Source organism: Haliaeetus leucocephalus, unplaced genomic scaffold, assembly GCF_000737465.1.
Source record: "Haliaeetus leucocephalus isolate CR32 unplaced genomic scaffold, Haliaeetus_leucocephalus-4.0 Scaffold228, whole genome shotgun sequence".
NCBI classification, from domain to species: Eukaryota; Metazoa; Chordata; class Aves; order Accipitriformes; family Accipitridae; genus Haliaeetus; species Haliaeetus leucocephalus.
In genome coordinates, this window is record NW_010972664.1 from 21,604,698 (window position 1) to 21,622,249 (window position 17,552).

Here is a 17,552-nt window from a genome sequence, read left to right on the forward strand (position 1 = left end):
AATGAGAGATGATGGGAGTTTCATTCCTACCTTCCACCTCCTTTAAGATACTATTTATAGCTCCCTTTCACACAGGATGCTGTAGGGAATTCTTGTAAACAGGAAACTACATGAATTAAAGCTAACCTAGTATCTTGTTATTTAGTTTCTCTGTTTCTTTATTGCTTACATCCACAGTATATACACTTCTTTGGTATATCCTGATGAACTAAAACTTTTCTGAACCTAATACTTTTGTCAATCTTTGTCTTAATTCTTTCTGGAATTCCTGAAAATCAGGCAATACCACTCACGTCATCTATCATGATGAGAAGTGTGGTGTTCCAGGTCTCATTGAATCCAGAATGTGAAAAACAGTTACTGCTTTCTTCCTGTCAGAAACTTAACAAGGAATGCCAGGGTTAAGCCCACTGTACTTGAGTGTAGTCATGGCTTCTTTGGCTTGATAGTTGTGAGAAACACTCTTACTTTTTCCCTTAAAAAAAAAAAAAATTCCCAAACCTTATCACTTCATTATATGAGGGCCAATGCTGAGAAGTCTCCAAAATAATGGAGGTGCTTCTGTTGCTATATGTTCAAATTGTAAGAGTTTTTGATGTCCGTGGTTAAAATGTTCTAGCAACTTCACGTTACAGTTGAGTCAATTTAACATCTTTGCCACTACCTGGGGAAAGCTCGCTGTTCTACATCCTTAGCCATGCTTTCTTCTCTCTGCTTTGCGTAGGCTCTAGTCTGGTAGCGTAAATTATTTAGTTCTTTAACTTTTCCCCCTTGCCCTCCCTCTAAAATACCTTAAGTTTTTGACATGTTAGTTTTTCACTTTTAATCAGCTTGATTCACCTTGCTGCATGAACAGGCAACTGGAAGAATTGGCGCAGAATCAGCGGGGGTTGTGGCTGAAGGCTGGGAAGGAAGAGAAACATTGCTTTATGGGAGGGTTTCATTTGACTTAATCTGTAACAGGAAACTTGTACCTTCACTATTTTAGCCACCAAGATTGGCCTTCAGTAAATAGCACGCTCCATTTTTGTCTACAGCTACAACTGTAAACAGTTAGTTAATACTAATGTGTATTTGAAGGACTTCTGAGCATTACATCTGTTTGTATATGTGCACATAGGTAGTCCTTTAACTTATTGACATCTTGCTATTGTTACGTGAGGTTTAGCTTACAAATGTGATTGAGAATTACATCCCGAGCCTGCATCATTCAGTTTCTGCCTTGCACAGTTAGGCCTTGTGGCCTTATCATGTGTAGTTTCATATATTTTTACTTGTGAAAATGTCCTAATTTCAGCCAGACCATTCAGCCTTTCTGTGTGCAGTCACAGCACAACTTCTCACCTTAAGAGAAGAAAACCCTTTGATGCTTGTGACATTCTGGTTTCAGTTTATGGAATGCGAACAAGAAGGTAGGATTTGAGTGAAAGCAGATTGTTCTTTTCTCCTTTAATACTTCAGGTAAAGTCTTGCAATGAAAATACATGATTTCTCATCAAGATGTAGTACAGGAGGAACACTGAGCAGCGGTGTTCCTGAAGTCTCCAAGGAGTAGAATTCAGTAAGCTTTTGGTAAAATGCCAGAAGACTTTGAGTTTGCAACTGATGTGGGTGGAAAAAAAAAGGTGAAAAAAAGCAGACTTGAAACTGGAAGCTTCTGTGCCATTTTCCATTTTCTGGAAAGGACAAGTAGCAGCTGAGGTTACATTGTACAGACATTTAAAATCTTGATGGCATGTTTTCCCACCGTAGTTCTGAAATTTGTGCCTTTCCTCCCCCTACTCAGAAGATACAGAATTGCTTCTCTCAGCTTAACCTCACCATCTTCTAGAAGACAGAATTTTAAATTTTATTAGAGTGAGAGACTACAAAACTAGGATCTGGTGTTTGCAAGGGACTGCTGGAGCGGGATATGGTATACACTGGCTCCAGGAAGCCTGTTGTACTTTGCCACATTCATAGGTGAGGGACTCTCTTCTTACCTGATTTAGATTTTTCCTGAAGAAACTGTATCAGTGGTGTAAGCAAGCAATTTTTTTTTTTGCCTTTTTTTTAAATCTTATGGCAGAAGCCTACAGAAGCGTTTTCCAAACAAACCAGCAAAACCTGGTCTCAAAGATTTAGTGAAAAAGAGCACTGACAATTTAAATTAGATGTGGGGAAAACCAGGAAGCACCTTTCCAAGTGTGAACAGTATGTCTCATAGACCTAGGTTCCCAGCCAACGTTGCATCTACAAGTTTTCCTCCGAAAGAGATCTGGGGTGTTATAAAGGGTTTGCATACACAAATGAGTCTGAAGAGTAGTCTGCTTCCTTTTTCAATATCCCACTTTTAAAAATGCTTGCCTTGTCAAATGTATGAACAGTGAGACTTAATTAAATTTTTTTTAAGGTAAAGTTACTAGCGGAGTCAATATAAGCCTCAAAGTTACAGGTTAAAACAAGGTGATGTTCATTTGCAGTATTGGATAAAAATTTAGGTTAATTTACTGGCTGACTTATGTTTTCATAACTTTTAGCTCTAGTTTCTTCTACATTGTGGCTTCTAGGTATTGCCGTTTTTAGCACTTGTCATCTTTTGTCTCAGCTTTAGTCAGGAAAAGCAGGAAGAACAGATCCAACATCCTTAGCACAATTCCTGTTAAATTTCACAAAAGAATTCTTGAAATCTTTGTACATAGAGAAGAAGTGTTCAGTTACTTTTGATGTTGGATCAGGAAAGTCCTGACCAGTGGAGATGTTTGCTCAGTTGAGTTTCTGGCTTCTGTATAGTCTTTCATCCCATCATACTGAATGGGTTTTTGCGGTCACTTACTCTCATCTGGATTTCCTTTCTGACATCTCTAGTTACGCTCAAGACCTATGCCTCAGGCATTTTACTCAACCTGAGGTATGAATTCCATTTTGCAGACTGTACCCTGATTTTTCTTAACCCAGCAAAACTGGTTGTATAGTGTAACTTTAGGTCTTTCTTCTCGGTGTTGTCTTTTATAGTCATGTCAATATTTATTCTGATGTTTAGAGATTTTTTTTTTAAAAACCAATTGTCTATTTAGGGTTGCTTTCCTACTGTGATAACATAGGATGTCAACCCTAAATATTCCTGCTATACCCATAATACTGAACTGTATTCACGTAATTACCCAGAACAATTCCCCAACAGCTGTCTCTCTTAATAAAGCCCATGTTTAAATTTTGAAATTTTTCATTTGGGTGTTTCTGAATATCATCCTGTCCAGTGTGCTTTATTATTGGTGCTGTAGGTGCTTACTGCGTAGTGGTTTATCTTGGCCATTGGTTTTCCTTTGTTTTTTCCCTGACAATGTCCCTTGGTGTTCATACATTATTAAGGTCAGTACAGACATTATTATGAAACAGATGCACGTCCATTAAAACCTTGTTAGGAGATGTTCCCGTATTTCTTTTCTTTGCACACATAATTAATTCAGGTTTGACTTACTGCTTCAATGGAAGGTGAAATCACTGCTCAAGGATGCAATGGTAAAGTCCCATGCTTTTGAATTTTAAAATTATATTCTTGTGGTGCTGGATTACCATTTGTGAGCTGGTTCGCTGTCTGTCTTGCCTGGTGAAAGGTAGTAAGGATTTGGAGCTCATATGCTGTAGCCTGGGATTCTTCATGGCAGGGTGGCCAGGTGCCAATTTCTCCTAGAGAAACAACTTGTTAGACCCTGGCCTGGTCAGTTCTGGCAGTGATACATGCTCTCTCTCATGGCTTTGTTCTGTATCACCTAACTTACATGAGAACGTGATTATCGAGAATGATGTTGCAAAATAGGTCCTTCATCCGACCATACAGAACTTGTTCGAGCCCTTGTTGGCATTGGGCCTCGATGTAGTATAAAAACTGTTTTTTGCTGAACATGTGCCCATGCTCGTTTTAAGAGCTAAGTTAGTTGTGCTCAGCATTGTTGACCTTCACGTAGCAAAACTTGACGAAGGTGTTCTTTGGTGGCTGGCTTTTTTTTTTTTTTTTTTTTTAATCTGCCACTAGTCAATTGGCTGTCTTGCCCAAAGGCTGTCTTCTACAGGATTTAGAATTTAATCCTTGTTAATCAATTTTTTTGAAGTGGATATTAATGGGAAGGAATGGTTTGTGGTGTTTTCAGAATGCTTGTATTTCCATATATCCACGTCTGGAAGAAAACCAGTGTTAACACTCAAGATGCCCACCATTACCTGAGGCTATAGAAAATTTGGACATCACTAAAAATCCCCAGTAGAGGAGACTAAATAATTGTGTAAAAACTCCTGGTTCCACTAGATGAAAAAAAAACATTTTCTAGTGATTGACAAGAAGAAATGTTACTAAATCTCTAACTATTGCTGAAAACCAAGGGAAAAGTATATGCTCTTAGAGGTGGTTTTATTTATTGGTCCCTTGTAGGTCTCAGTTTAAGCTGTTTAAGTGCATTATTTGGGAAATGGTACCTTAAATCTGTTTTGCAAGTGGCTGTGGAAGTCTGCAGCTGTCTTCTCAATGAGATTCTTGCAGAGAAAATGCTTTCCATCAGCTCTCAGATGAGGTATCCAGAGTGAGATGTGCTTATTTAAAAACACTTTTCTCCTTTTTTTTGTTGCAGCTGATGTTCTAAAGGTCACTGTGCCCACTGCAAGTTGTGTTGCCAAGTTTTTTTCAAGGAATTTTTAGGGGACATTGAATTGTTGAGGAGAGAAGTTTTGTTTGTTGATTTGTTTTTGAGATCAGCACCTAAAAACCTTTCAACTTTAAAGATTTGACTTTTTAGATCTCTTCTGGGCTGCCAGGTTTTATTTAAAATTGACCTTTACATTAATGTTATACTGTGCTTAAACTCTGAATAAGCATTAATCAATTTGAATATGTAAAGGCTTCTGGCCAGCTTCTACACTGACATTGTTTTATAGTATCAGTATGTTGCTGACAGATTCAGTCAAAAGCAAGATTTATCTTTAAGTGACTGAAAGACTGTAAAAATACCAACGAACAAAATTGATTTTCAGGGACAATGTCCTGTGATGGTATTCAGATTGGATTTGACTTAGAGATTCAAAAATACTGTATGGCTAACTCGTGATGGGGCATCCTTTTATGCTTTCACCTTTAACGCAAAGCTCTATAAAACTGTCCGTTGTGTGAGAATAAGTCATTATGTATCTGGCATGCAAAAGAAGGCTAACTGACTCTAGAAGTACTTGTTTCACAGCTAATTCATGCTGTGATAAACATATTTTAATTTAATTTCCTTGAAGGGAAGCTGGAGCTGGACATTCAAGCATTGTTTTCTGTGAGCTATTCTCAGCGTGCACACCAGCAGTCAATAGATGTTGTTCAGTTCATTTCAATTTCAGCACTGTGAATACCATTTGGCCCAAGTTAGAGAAAAAGAAAAGCTCAGTCAGGGAAGTGTTTTAAAAGAAAAGAATGAAAGTGGCGTTTTTTTTCCTTACCTGAAAGGCAGAAAAGACAGGACAATCTTAATTTACTTACTGTTAAGCTACAGAATCTGTAGCCTAATTGCTTTGCAGTTGCACTGGCCATAACCCTTAAGGGGAGTGTACCTCCTCAGTTGCAGAAGAGTAGGGGTTGGAGAGAAGTAAAGCTTCAATGGGTGATGTTGCTTGAAGTTCTTTGAGAGGGTAGTGTTGCTAATACCAAAAAAAAAAAAAAAAAATCCAAGCAGGCTACTGTGATAAATGATCACAGATTTTTGAGTAGTCTTAGCTGATTGAAGCGAGTCGTCAGCTGCTTGATTACATGTAGAGCTTGGTGATATCAGGGGGATGTCTTAGTGTGGGGAGTATAGAAAAGTTCTGTAATGGTGTTTGTCAAAAGGATATTACAGGTTTTATGATAGCGATGAAGAAAATAGGATACCCATCCAGATCCTTTCTTCTGCTGTCACTCTCCTCTTTCCTTTATTTGATACTTGAATGCTGGGAAGGTATGTATACAGTGTGTGAAACATCTAATGGAAATGAAAATTGAGATTGGCAGAGTTTTACTATTTACAGTATTAGTTCACAGATAAAAATTGCTTAGCAATGACGAACAAACAGAACTTAAGGTGTGGGGTTTTTCTTCAGTTGAAGGAACCTTTTTTTTAAGAAATGGTTATTCATATCCTAAACCAGCATCAAAGTCTCATGTTGAAAAAGACTATTCAAAGTTGTATTTGAAGTTAACTGGAAGTACAACCCCCTGAATGAGTATTTCAAAAGCACCTATAATAATGCTTCATGCTTGTTTTGAACCTTTCATACATGGAAATCCAAGTGCATTAGGAGTGGAGGGGAATTTTGTTACAGCCTACAGATGGGTAGACTTGAAAGAGTGGAGGGAAGATGTGCAAAACCACCCCGTGAAATGATAGTAAACCTATACTCTGTCCTTTATGGAGTTGTTTCCCTTTTTCTCTCCACTGGACAAAACTGGCTGCTTCAGAAGGGTCACTGCTGTTAGTTGTCTGATGAGTTTTGATTTTTGGCTATGTCTGTGGTGGGGGTGGCAATATGAGAAATTCCTTGCATGGTATGATCCTATATATCATCCCGTGTATGTCACAGAAGCATATAATTTTAATGACCATTTGTGCCATTTGAAGTTAAGATAAAGAAAAATGAAGTGAAAGTACAGTATTTCTTAAGAAATTACTGTCTTGTCACAGACAGCATGGTAAGTCGTGATAAGTAGCTCAAAAGATACTTCGTGGAATACTTAGTTCTTTTCAAACACATTGTCTCTTCATGTTCACTTAGTCTTGATTTTTACTTTATTTATTGTGCTGTATTATCGAGGGGCTTCTAAGGCCTGAATGTGAGACACTTTAAATGAAGGATCAGTCCTTTGGAAGGACCTATTTGCTCATCCAAGATCAAGACTGAAGTAGTCCGTGATGTAGTTGGTAGTGCTAACAGTTTTCATGCTGCAGATGGTTGACTAGGGTCTATTTATGAGAAAGTAAGGAAAAAGTCTATCTGTTCTCATTGTGCAGCTGGGAGCTTTTGCTTGAATGCATACCAGTCTGTACTAGCAAGCTGTCCTCATAATATCTCTGCCCAGGGATGTCTGAGGAGTAGAAGCAGGCAGGGCTACTTATAATGTGATCAGATGACATCAGCTGAGGCCTTAAGACTTCTTCACTCTCTTGGGCTGTCTTAGGACCTTTCTTGCTGTAGCCTTTTTCTGCTTCTCCCAAGCTACAAGTCTCAGTTGATCATGAAGCTGTCTACTGGAGCTCAGCTTCAAGACAGCTTGCTTATTCCAGCTCTCTTGGCTGTGAGTAGAAATGAAATCTGACATATGTTATGGTACCAATTTCTTGTGTGATTTTTTTTTTTTAATTTTTCTTTTGTTTTTTTTTAAGTTTTCTGTTGTTTTGTTATGAATGAGAGGTACCATTTCCTAATTCTGCTTCTGTAGCATTGGCATTATTAACACCCCAAGGAGACAGTAGAGAGCTTGGGAAAGAGAAATGGAAAATACACCATCCTTTTCTTAGCTCTAAGTGAGATAAAACTTCTGAAGTCAGAAGACTAGCTAAGAATCCTTCTGCCTTTTTTTTCATTGCAGTATACATGAAGCTTGAGATCTGAACCTGCTATGACTGACCCAGACGTCCTCACTGAGGTCCCAGCAGCTCTCAAACGCCTTGCCAAATATGTGGTGCGTGGCTTTTATGGCATTGAACATGCTTTGGCTCTGGACATTCTCATCAGGAACCCCTGTGTGAAGGAAGAGGACATGTTAGAGCTCCTTAAGTTTGATAGGAAGCAGTTGCGGGCTGTCCTCAACACCCTCAAGGGTGACAAGTTTATCAAATGCAGGATGAGGGTAGAGACGGCTCCAGATGGCAAAACCACCCGTCACAACTACTACTTCATCAACTACCGCCTTCTGGTTAACGTGGTGAAGTACAAGCTGGACCACATGAGGAGGAGGATTGAGACAGATGAAAGAGACTCCACCAATCGCGCCTCTTTTAAATGCCCCATTTGCTTCAGCACTTTCACAGACTTGGAGGCCAACCAGCTGTTTGACCCCAGGACAGGTAAGAGTACAGGTAACAGAATGCTGTTGCCCTCTTCTTCATCGTGTGAGTGCTGGACTTTAAGGAAACATCTTGGGCTAATTCTTTTGAGCCTGGCCAGAGATATCGGGCACTCTGGTAAATACTTGAATAAAATACAAAAGTACTGTAAATCCTTGCTGTGACCTAACAGTCATATTTTGCTGACCCACTGGTAGTTGTTTTGGTAGTGGATGCAGTAGTTCTTATGCAGTCAGTACAGACAAATAGCAATGTTGGTAAAATGTTTGTACAAATGTTTCGAGTGACAAGCAATAGAGAAATTGAGGTCTTACCACAATCGAATTAAAGGGTGAATAAGACAGTCTGTCCTTTTTGGAAGCTGGTGGCTTTTCAGTATAACCTGGTCTTGCCTGTAAATTTTATGACTTACTGGTAGTTTGCAGAGAGGGCATATATATAGTTGACTTTGGTATGTAAAAAATTTGTAATGTAGAGATGGTCATGCAAGGAGTGAATTGTTACTGTTTAATTTTCTCCTAGCCAGTTCATTATACTGCACAACCTTGCTTCCCCAGTGTAAAGCAGTATCATGAAAGTTAAAAAAAATTAATTACAGACTTTATGTGGTTGGGAGTAAACAAGATTCTTATTCAAGTGTGTGTCTCAGTCTCAGTGGAGGTGCATATCTCTCATGCATATGAAATAATCTTTTCTGGGTGTCATTGTCTGCAGGGGCAGTCCAAATACTTTGTGTCTTCTGTGCCAGGGAATAAAGGGAAAAACACCTGCCCCTGATAAGATCCTATTTTGCTAGTGTAAACTAGGATTATTTTGGGGGGAAGGCAGGGAGCAGGGTTTGGGTGTTTGGCTTCCACCTTCTGAATTAGTTTCTTTACTTTTTAATTCTTTCCTTTGAAATATTTGTCCTGATCTTGCTTTTTCCAGAAAAATAAAAGACCAAAAGTCAGGAGAGCTCTCAGAAACATTGGAGTGTGGTGCTTTGTGTCAGTTATAGTGAGAAACTGTAAAAACTCATTCTTTAGTGGTCTTGAAGCTTTTAATCTAGGGTTACATCAGATGTCTAATCTGCTTTGGAGAAGGGCAAACACCCAACAAACGTTCAGCCTGTCATTTTCCCTCTTTCCTACCTCCAAAGATAAAGAGCTGTGAAGCTCCTTTTACATGAACAACTGTGAAAATGATATTTAGTACTAGAGAAGCAGAATCCACTAAGTCAAATAACGATCGTTGCTGTAATTCAGTGCAGCTCTCCAAGGAGAAGTTGTTCCCTCACAGAGCACCAAAACCAGCAGTGCCAGCACAGATTTTCTGTGCTCACCACCGAGTACAGAAACTGCACATGCTCTCTACAGTAATGATCATCTGTGGCAGCTACAGTTGTGGGTGTTGGGCTGAAGGGCAACAGCACTTTTGCAGTTTGCTTCATTAAGGAGAGAGCAGTGAACCTGTGCAGAGAACAAACATAGTTGGGAGTGCGAGACAGTCATCCCAAGGGGACCTGTAACACTTTGCAGGTGAATACTCCCAGCCTGTGTGGGCAGCAAGTTCCAAGAGCAAAGAACTGGCTGTCGAGGAGATGCGGAAGACAATAATGCTGGGATTCAGCTTTGACAGCAAGGCCTGTGCTCCAGGAACTGATGAGGTCAACCAAGGGTTTTTCTGCAGTACAGGCACTGGCTGCCTTCACAGTGCAAAATCATTCACTGGCACACAGAGTGTTTTGCAGTTTTGCTGATGGAAAGAAAGGTTGAGTGCTGTTTTCTCAGTAATCCCCAGCAGTTGGTTTCTGTCAGTGCTAATGCAAATAACAAGACAGCCAGTTTACCTTCACTTATTTTCAATAAGAACATACCTGTTTAGAATTTATGTATATTCTGTTTCTCCTTATATAACTTTTAAGTCAATGATAGCTTCGTCTAGGTAGTGCATGATGATACTGTTGTTTCTCAAGAGCTCTTACATGAAAACCAGTTTGGATAGGGCTCTCCAGTTACTGTTTAAGAAGGGCTCATACTGTCTCCAAACCATGAGATAGCTGCTTGTTTCTGTTCCAGGAAAATAAGTGGGCAATTTTGTTTGTTTTTTTCAGTGAGAATGGCTGCTTTATATTGCAGTGGATTGTGTTGTCTGTGTATGTTTCCTGCTCCTTTGGAATTCCGTATTAGAAAAGAACTGAGACACCTTTGGGTCTCTCACAGAAGGGAGCTTATGAAGACAAAGCGTGTAGAGGAGCAAGGTTTACTAGATAGTGAATAGCCATCATTTTCCAAGCATGTCTTTAAGCTCATATCAGGGCTATACATAAACCTCTCCCATGCATTGAAACTCATGACAGTACAACTGCTGAAGAGTAGCTGAAAGCCACATGAATTTCAGTCACGGTTTACCTGAGCTGCTCCTGGACTGCAACCATGTTGATAACATTTTCTGAGTTAAAAGGCCTGTGGGGCCAAAGTTTATAAGTCCATGGAGCAAGCAGAGCATGGAAGGCATTCTCTGCGCTAGACTAGAGCAAGCTGCGACCTGTCATTAGAAGACAACATGTTTCACTATCTGCTGCTTGTCTTTTTGTCCTTGTCAGTCAGAGCTGGGTATGATTTAGATGTCTTGTGTTTACTTCTGCTTCACTTTCCTCTTCCCTAGTTAAAACTCAAATGCAAACTCTGAGCCATTGTTGTAGAATGAAAGTAGGGCTTTTTCAGCTCTGTGCTCTACTCCATTTGTGAATAATTTTGAAATAAACTGAGGTGGTTATTTTTCATCCAAAGATGTGATTATTGATGTTTTTGGAAGGTGGAAATGTGTCTGCTGAAAGAAAATAAGTGATAGTAACAAGGATATGTTTTCAGGGCACATAGGTATAGACGTGCTTTGGTTGCTGTTCATCAAATTTATTTGGAAAAATATTTTTGAACAGAGTGGCAAGTTTGTCACTAAGGTAATTTTAAATGTAGATTTAAAATGGTATAAATGTTACTTTGAGAGTGTGATATCTCTGTTTTTAAAACTATTGTATGATTTTTCTCCATACCTTTTTCTGCCATTAAACATCTCAACCCAAAAAAGATCCAAAAACTTACTATGCTGTCAAAGGTTGAACAAAGGTTGTCTGGTACTCGTAGGAAGTTCAAGGACAGGAATTGTGCAATGTTAAACAAACTGTCAGATGGTGAAAGTCAAGGTGACAAAAAAACTTAGAGTTTTGCTGCTGCTTCAACTCGTAAAGTGATCTTTTGAAAAGTGAGAAGAAAAGAAACATGTTGTGTTGGAGGAGTCACTTGGTTGACCAGTGAGTGCCTGCCAGCTCTAACCACGGTGTGCCCAGGTCATGAGTTTTAGTCCCCTATGCTCTAAACGAAGAGCTTGAACAGATGTTCAGATATTGCATTTTCTCCTCAGTGGCAGTTTTTATTGTTGCCTCCAAAGAAGCAGTATCAGTAACTTCTGCTTTTAGAGGCAAACAGCCTGGACACTGGGTGCTTCTATTTTGCTAAAGTTTGCTGTGGAAATTTTTAGCAAACCTAAGAAGAACTTTTTGATTCAAGAGGTCTCAGATTTGCAGTTTGCCTATTGACCTGGTAGTGCCTTTGACAGGAATTGGTGAAGGCTGGGTTGTTACGCTGAGCAGACAGTGCTTACCCACTTTTGTGAGTGTTTCGAGATCTACAGAAAGAAAAACAGTAATGCTATATGAATGAAATGTGTTACTTCTAGCCTTGTGTTTCAGATGGGATGACTGAGAAAGGAAAAAGGTTGTAGTTTTCCTAGAAGATCCTAATATAAGCACTTGAAATATAGATCATTGCCTTTCACTTGTGCCATTGTCTGCTGTCTACCTGTGCTCTGATTTTTCATCACTTTCTGTTCTGCATGTGAGCAATTGCACGCAGCTGCCGTTGTGATGAAGCCTCATGTAGGTGGAAAGCTGCAGCCATTCCCTTAAACAAGGTAAGGACTATGTCTTGAGGCAGGGATGTACAAGAAAGTTCAACTGAATAGCAGTAAGAAGAGCCAGCTCTTAAATGTATACAGTGAAATAACACTGCTGAAATCCATCTATTCCCAGACCTGGGCTGACAGTGAACACTGACATACAGGTTTTCAAGTGTTTCACCTAGAGATAGAACGTTACTTCATCAGGCTATTACACGGGCCTGTGGGAAGAATTTTCTTCTCTGTGTTTTTCAGTGTAGAAACTACGGAAATTTGGTTTCTGTAGGCCAATTCCTGATATTGCAGAGCAGCCAAAACAACTCGATACCATCTTGTGGATTGGATTTAAAAAAAAAAAAATCTTGGAGAATTAAATATGCACAAGTCTGTTCTGCAGAGTTTGGGGGGAAGGAGAGGAGGAGCTGCATTGTCTCACCCAGTAGAGGGAGCTGTCTTCTTTTCTCTATACATACGGGTTTGGGTTGATTAATTTATTGAATGTCACAAAACTGGAAATTATGTTCATGGATATGTGTTCTGTAGCGTGATTAATTGGATCTGGCTGGGGAAGGTCTCTCTGATGTATCCTGTTCTCTTACCCTAATCATATTTGTAAATCTAGTGTAGCGTTGGAGTTGACTGTCAAATTCAAGGTCAATTTGAAAGGAAGTATGTGACTAGAAACTGCAAAAGGGAGAGTGGAGTTGAAGTGAAGGAGTGACAGAAATGAGATCCCGCAGTGCATCACACTATTATTCAGCCCTGGATTTCCTTAGGTATTCTAAATGCCAAACCGTATCAGGATACTCAACAGCATAGCAGGTGAATTTGATGTTAGAAGGAAAATATAAGGCTAGATGAAGTAGTTTTTCCTCTATTCTCTTCTACCTTTGCAATATAATTTTTATCCAGTCTTGTGTTTCTTTCCCTTCTGTTACTGTGAAGAAAAATCTTGATGTTAACAGTAAATTGTAATTACAGTTGGTCTCTCTCTTATGTACATCTATACATTGTCCTCACCATAACATTCAGTTAGATAAGACAGAATAATAGTGGAAGGAAAAGGATGAAAGATCATTACGTGGGTAACGTGAATCAGGAAGATGATGCTGTTGGGATGTTCTTAATTGCTGTTGTAATCACTGGAGTCTTTTGTTGTTATTGGAAATCATAGCAGCTAATTACTTGTCTACTCTTTGCCCTCCCACAGTTTGCTCTTGGTTTGATGAATGATTTTGGATATAGCTATCTTACTGTTCCTAAAGATGCACTATAATAGTAACATACTGTGTACCTGGATCCCTTTCTTATTTTGTGTGCTGATATGAAATTTAATTTGGGAAGAACAGATTGAAGGTGGCAGTATCAGTTTTATAGAAGGGAAGACAACACCTTGAATTTCATTTCAACTCATTTTAACTGTCAGCCTCTCATGTCATTTTTGTACTTCATAACAGAATTGCACATAATGTGTTCAGAAACTGGTTTTCTGTACCTGTCACAAGGCACCTTATATCACATTCAGGCAGCCTGTATGCAGCTGAGCGTTTGTATGGTTTGGGCCCTGTTACTGAGATCAGAAATTTGACTAGTCTTTGATTTTTGCTTTGGTCTTATGTGTTGACTTGTAGAGCTACTGCCTTTTCTTCTGAGTGCTCGGCTTTTCACTTCATCCTCAGTGAGCTATTCGGAACACATCTGTCGTCTTCTCTTCTTGTTTTGAATTTCCACTTCCTCAGGCAAGTTCTACACTAGCTTCAAATCTTCCTTATCTGATTCAAATTACTTTTGAGCCTGTCCTGTCTATTTTGTTAATTTTTTCTTATGCTTCCCCTTCTCCCTGTTTTTTGCCTGTTCTTGTGGAGCTCTTGTGTCCATTTCTGGTACATCTCTTTTTGTGTTCTGTCCCTTCCAGCCATTAGGGGAAAAAAAAAAATCACTTAAAGCTATTTATTCTACATATTCACACTATGTAGTCAATCCTGTTTGATCTTTATGGTGTTGATTCTTGTTCTTTGAGTTCAATGATTTTCAGAACAAGCATTCTGGATAGCTTTGTCTACCATGTACTGCCATGCATGTGCTATATGATATTACCACTACAACAATTTGCGGCTTCTTACCAGCCAAAATCAGGACTTTAAAAGTCTTTTTGTAAATTGGCATACCAGAAACTTCCCTTGAAAAAGAAAGGATTCAGAGCAATTCTGTTTTGAACAACTTCAAATTCTGTGAAGTTGTTGGGGTTTTTTAAATTGTTGTTAGCTTTCCAAGTGTATGTAAACCCATCAGTGTGATTTTTCTTGACTTTACAGGCGCATTTTGTTCATTTTGTTTGTCTGTGCTGCCACTGAGAGCTTTTGGCAAACACCAACAGAAGGAAACTGCCCATGCTCTGCTTAGTTTCTCTGTTTCTATTCAAATTTCTGGCAAAAGCTCCAAGAGTGTATCTGTCAGCTTTACTCTGCTTCAGCTTGATAAGGCCTGGAGCCACAGGGAAGGGAAAATTGAGAAAAACATATCAGAATTAATGCATGTTTTTCTAAAAGTCAGAATACTCTTTAGAATGACTTGAAAGGGATGTGTAGGTTTCATCTCTAACTTGAACTCTTTCCCTGCGGGTTGGACACCCTGTCTGGAAGATAAGTATCTAGTCTAACCACAGATCTCTCGGCTTGGTGGAGAAGCAGGTGAAGGTAGTGTTAGCCTGTGCTATGCAGAACATCAGACTGGAGGATTCAGAAAAGCTGTTGCCCGTAGAGTGCTGGCTGGTCACTTCCCTGTGTTCCACATTGACCTCTGGCTGGTGTGCTGTGTCTCTTAGATAAAAACAGTATCTGATAAACACATGCCCTGACTTACAGTATTGATACCATTTTTTTTTGTCTGCAAAGGACATTTTATTATTAGAAGTGCAAGAAATAATTGCCCTTCAAGTAAAGGTTATCACTTTTCACTTTTCTCTTGGCTTTGCAAATTGAAATAGATAACAGCAAGATCTCTCTAAAATCTGTGAATATTGCTAAGCCATTTGCAGTGATGAAAGCTGGACTGTAGCATTCCTATCTTTTACTCTAGTAACTTGCTGTTCTTTTGAGACTGCATCCTTGGTAATACCATCTGCAAAGCGTGTCATCCTTTTAGGCACGGGTATCTGTAAGTTGGATCAGGAGCTCACCCAGAATCCTGTTACTTGTGTTGCAGTCTTCTCTGCTGTTGGATACAATTTGAGGGTATAGTATGTTGGCTCAGTAGGTATTTTAGCATAGTCGTCTTGGTTGAAGTTAAAAAAAAAAAAGAGTTCTTTAATTCCTAATGAGCTTCCTTTGGATATTCCCTCTGTCCAGTTGCGTCTTTCTCTGCTTACTGTCTGGATCAATTTATCCACAGCTGGACAGAGGGAAGAACTCTGTCAGCTCAGAGCTGCTGAGGTCATGCATATGAGCTGGAACAGAAGTAGCTCTTACTGAGGAGAGGAAAGGATTCCTCTCTTCTTTTACAATTTTATATTGAATATGTGTATTAAATCATCCGACGCTTCTGAACGATCAATAATTTGATGTGTGTCTCATGCAGTCCACTTCTTGAATGTTTAATTTACCTTTTCAAGAGAAATGTCTTTGAATGTTCAAAAATTCTGTTACAGTATTTTTAATTTAGTTGGGCTAAAAATGGTCTGCACGCTGAGATGAATGAGTAACTCAGTGTTCCTCTAGGTAATACAAAGTGGTTCTGAAGGTGCTTCTTTTTTTTTTTTTTTCTTCTATTTAAGACATTAAATGTTAAATTGCTCCCCTTCTGTAATTGCAAACCCAGGTCAACAGGAAGGGGAAACCATGGCATGAAATGTAGACTAATGTTGTTGTGAAATGCAGAAGCAAATTCAGTTGATATCTTTTGAATTTTCTGGAGTTTGCTACCTAAACTATGCCCAAGAAATAAATACATATAGGCAATTCCACCTATACATTGCAAGCTGTGATCAAGTTGCTATTTCACAACTGAGTTACAGCACTGCTATGCCTGTAGAGCACCTTGCATGCCTTATTCTTCACTGGTAACCTGCTGTGGCTCCCTGGCAGAGCTTATTAGCTTGTATCCCATACAGTGCTCTGGAGAAACATATTTTGAACTGCTGACTGGGCCCCTGGACTGTCTTTGTATAGTGCACTGGGTCCTTGGCCAGAAAAAGCTAGTGTCTTTTTGTTTTTCAGATTAAGATCAGAGTAATACACATTCCCAGTCTGGTAAAGTGCTTTTAGGTTGGTGTGGGTGGTTGTTTTTGGGGGTGGGGTGTGCATTTTGTTTTGGTATTTTTTGGTGGGTTGGGTTTGGGTTGTATGGGGTTTTGTTTTGTTTTGTTTTTTAATTTTGGGTTTTGGGGTTTTTTTTCCATTTAGCTTTTCACACTTTAGAGATGTGAATGCATTGTCATGTGTTGAAAAGGTCAAAGTTGGTCCCTATTGCCACTTAATTCTGTACTCAAGAGGTGTACATTTGAACCTTGATCTGTGAGTTTGGACAAATATTCTTTCCACTAATCTGTTACATTGTCTGAAAAATTAACAACTTCCCCTCTGGCAACATTCAAGCTGTTCTTTCTGTTATCATGTCAGTTCAGACTGGTTTCCCAGTTTACCAAGAAGTATCAATTGTATGAATGAGTGAAAAACATGGGGTTTCTGTAGTGAGCTGATCAATTGTGCTGCAGGGGTCCAATGAGGATGGTTTCTGCTAGCCAGTTTTCACAATAGCTGAGTATTGTGAGGATGAAGTGGCTTGCAGGAGCATGCCAAGTGAAACTGCAGCAGGTGCCCTAATGGAAATGCTTGAGAGCTGGCAGTAATGCCATCCCCCTACATGCCAAACATACACTTTTTGCAGTTGCCATCCACACATGCCCAGCCAGCGCACAAAATCTGCTTTCGTTCATTTACAAGAATAAGAACTATTTGTGTCCCCGCTAGATTCAATCTGGTTCTTAAACATGGTAGATGGGTTTGAGATTACCAACAGTAATCTCAAATACAGAGCAATATTCAAGTTCATTTTAATAGAAAGTTGTTGGTTCCTTCTATCTTGTGTGACATTTTGGGGCAAGAAATTTGACAGCTGGTTTTCCAAAAGAGTGGCCGACTGCTGTGAAGCTGTGTGCACATCAGTGTGGTAAACAAAGGTTATGTCAGTATAGTAGTTGGAGAAATGTAGGCACAGCATTTGGGTGGATTTGGGCCAAGAGATTTGAGTGGATTACAAAGTTAGGAAGCAAAGCAAATGTTCTTTGCTTCCGTTAGCATTCTTTTGAGCTACAAGAGAGCTTGATCTTCCACAATGTCTGAAGCTATTGCACATTTCAAAAAGGTTAGGTGTGTGAATTGGGATATTGTGTCAGAAATACTCTTTCTGAACCTGGACACACAGCCTATGAGGTAGCCAACTCAAGGGATCTATACTTTGGTGGTTCTATTTAAACGTCGCCTGATACACATGCTTGTAGCAACTCTTGAAAGAAGACAGCAGGAGGAACACAAGTTCAAATTCTTCTAAAGAGTCCTTCCTTGCCCA

General features: G+C 39.4%; 1 protein-coding gene across 2 annotated transcripts in view; it reads left to right on the forward strand.

Moving 5' to 3' along the window:
- Nucleotides 1–17,552, forward strand: part of GTF2E1 (general transcription factor IIE, polypeptide 1, alpha 56kDa) — a 76,822-nt gene that overhangs the window by 1,262 nt on the left and 58,008 nt on the right. The window contains exon 2 of one of the 2 annotated variants that reach the window (XM_010567471.1): nt 7,574–8,051. In XM_010567471.1, the coding sequence (XP_010565773.1) occupies nt 7,604–8,051 (448 nt within the window). In that variant the 5' untranslated portion in view covers nt 7,574–7,603. Of the gene's footprint in view, nt 1–7,573; nt 8,064–17,552 lie in introns of both variants that reach the window. The other variant, XM_010567470.1, reaches the window with a different exon arrangement.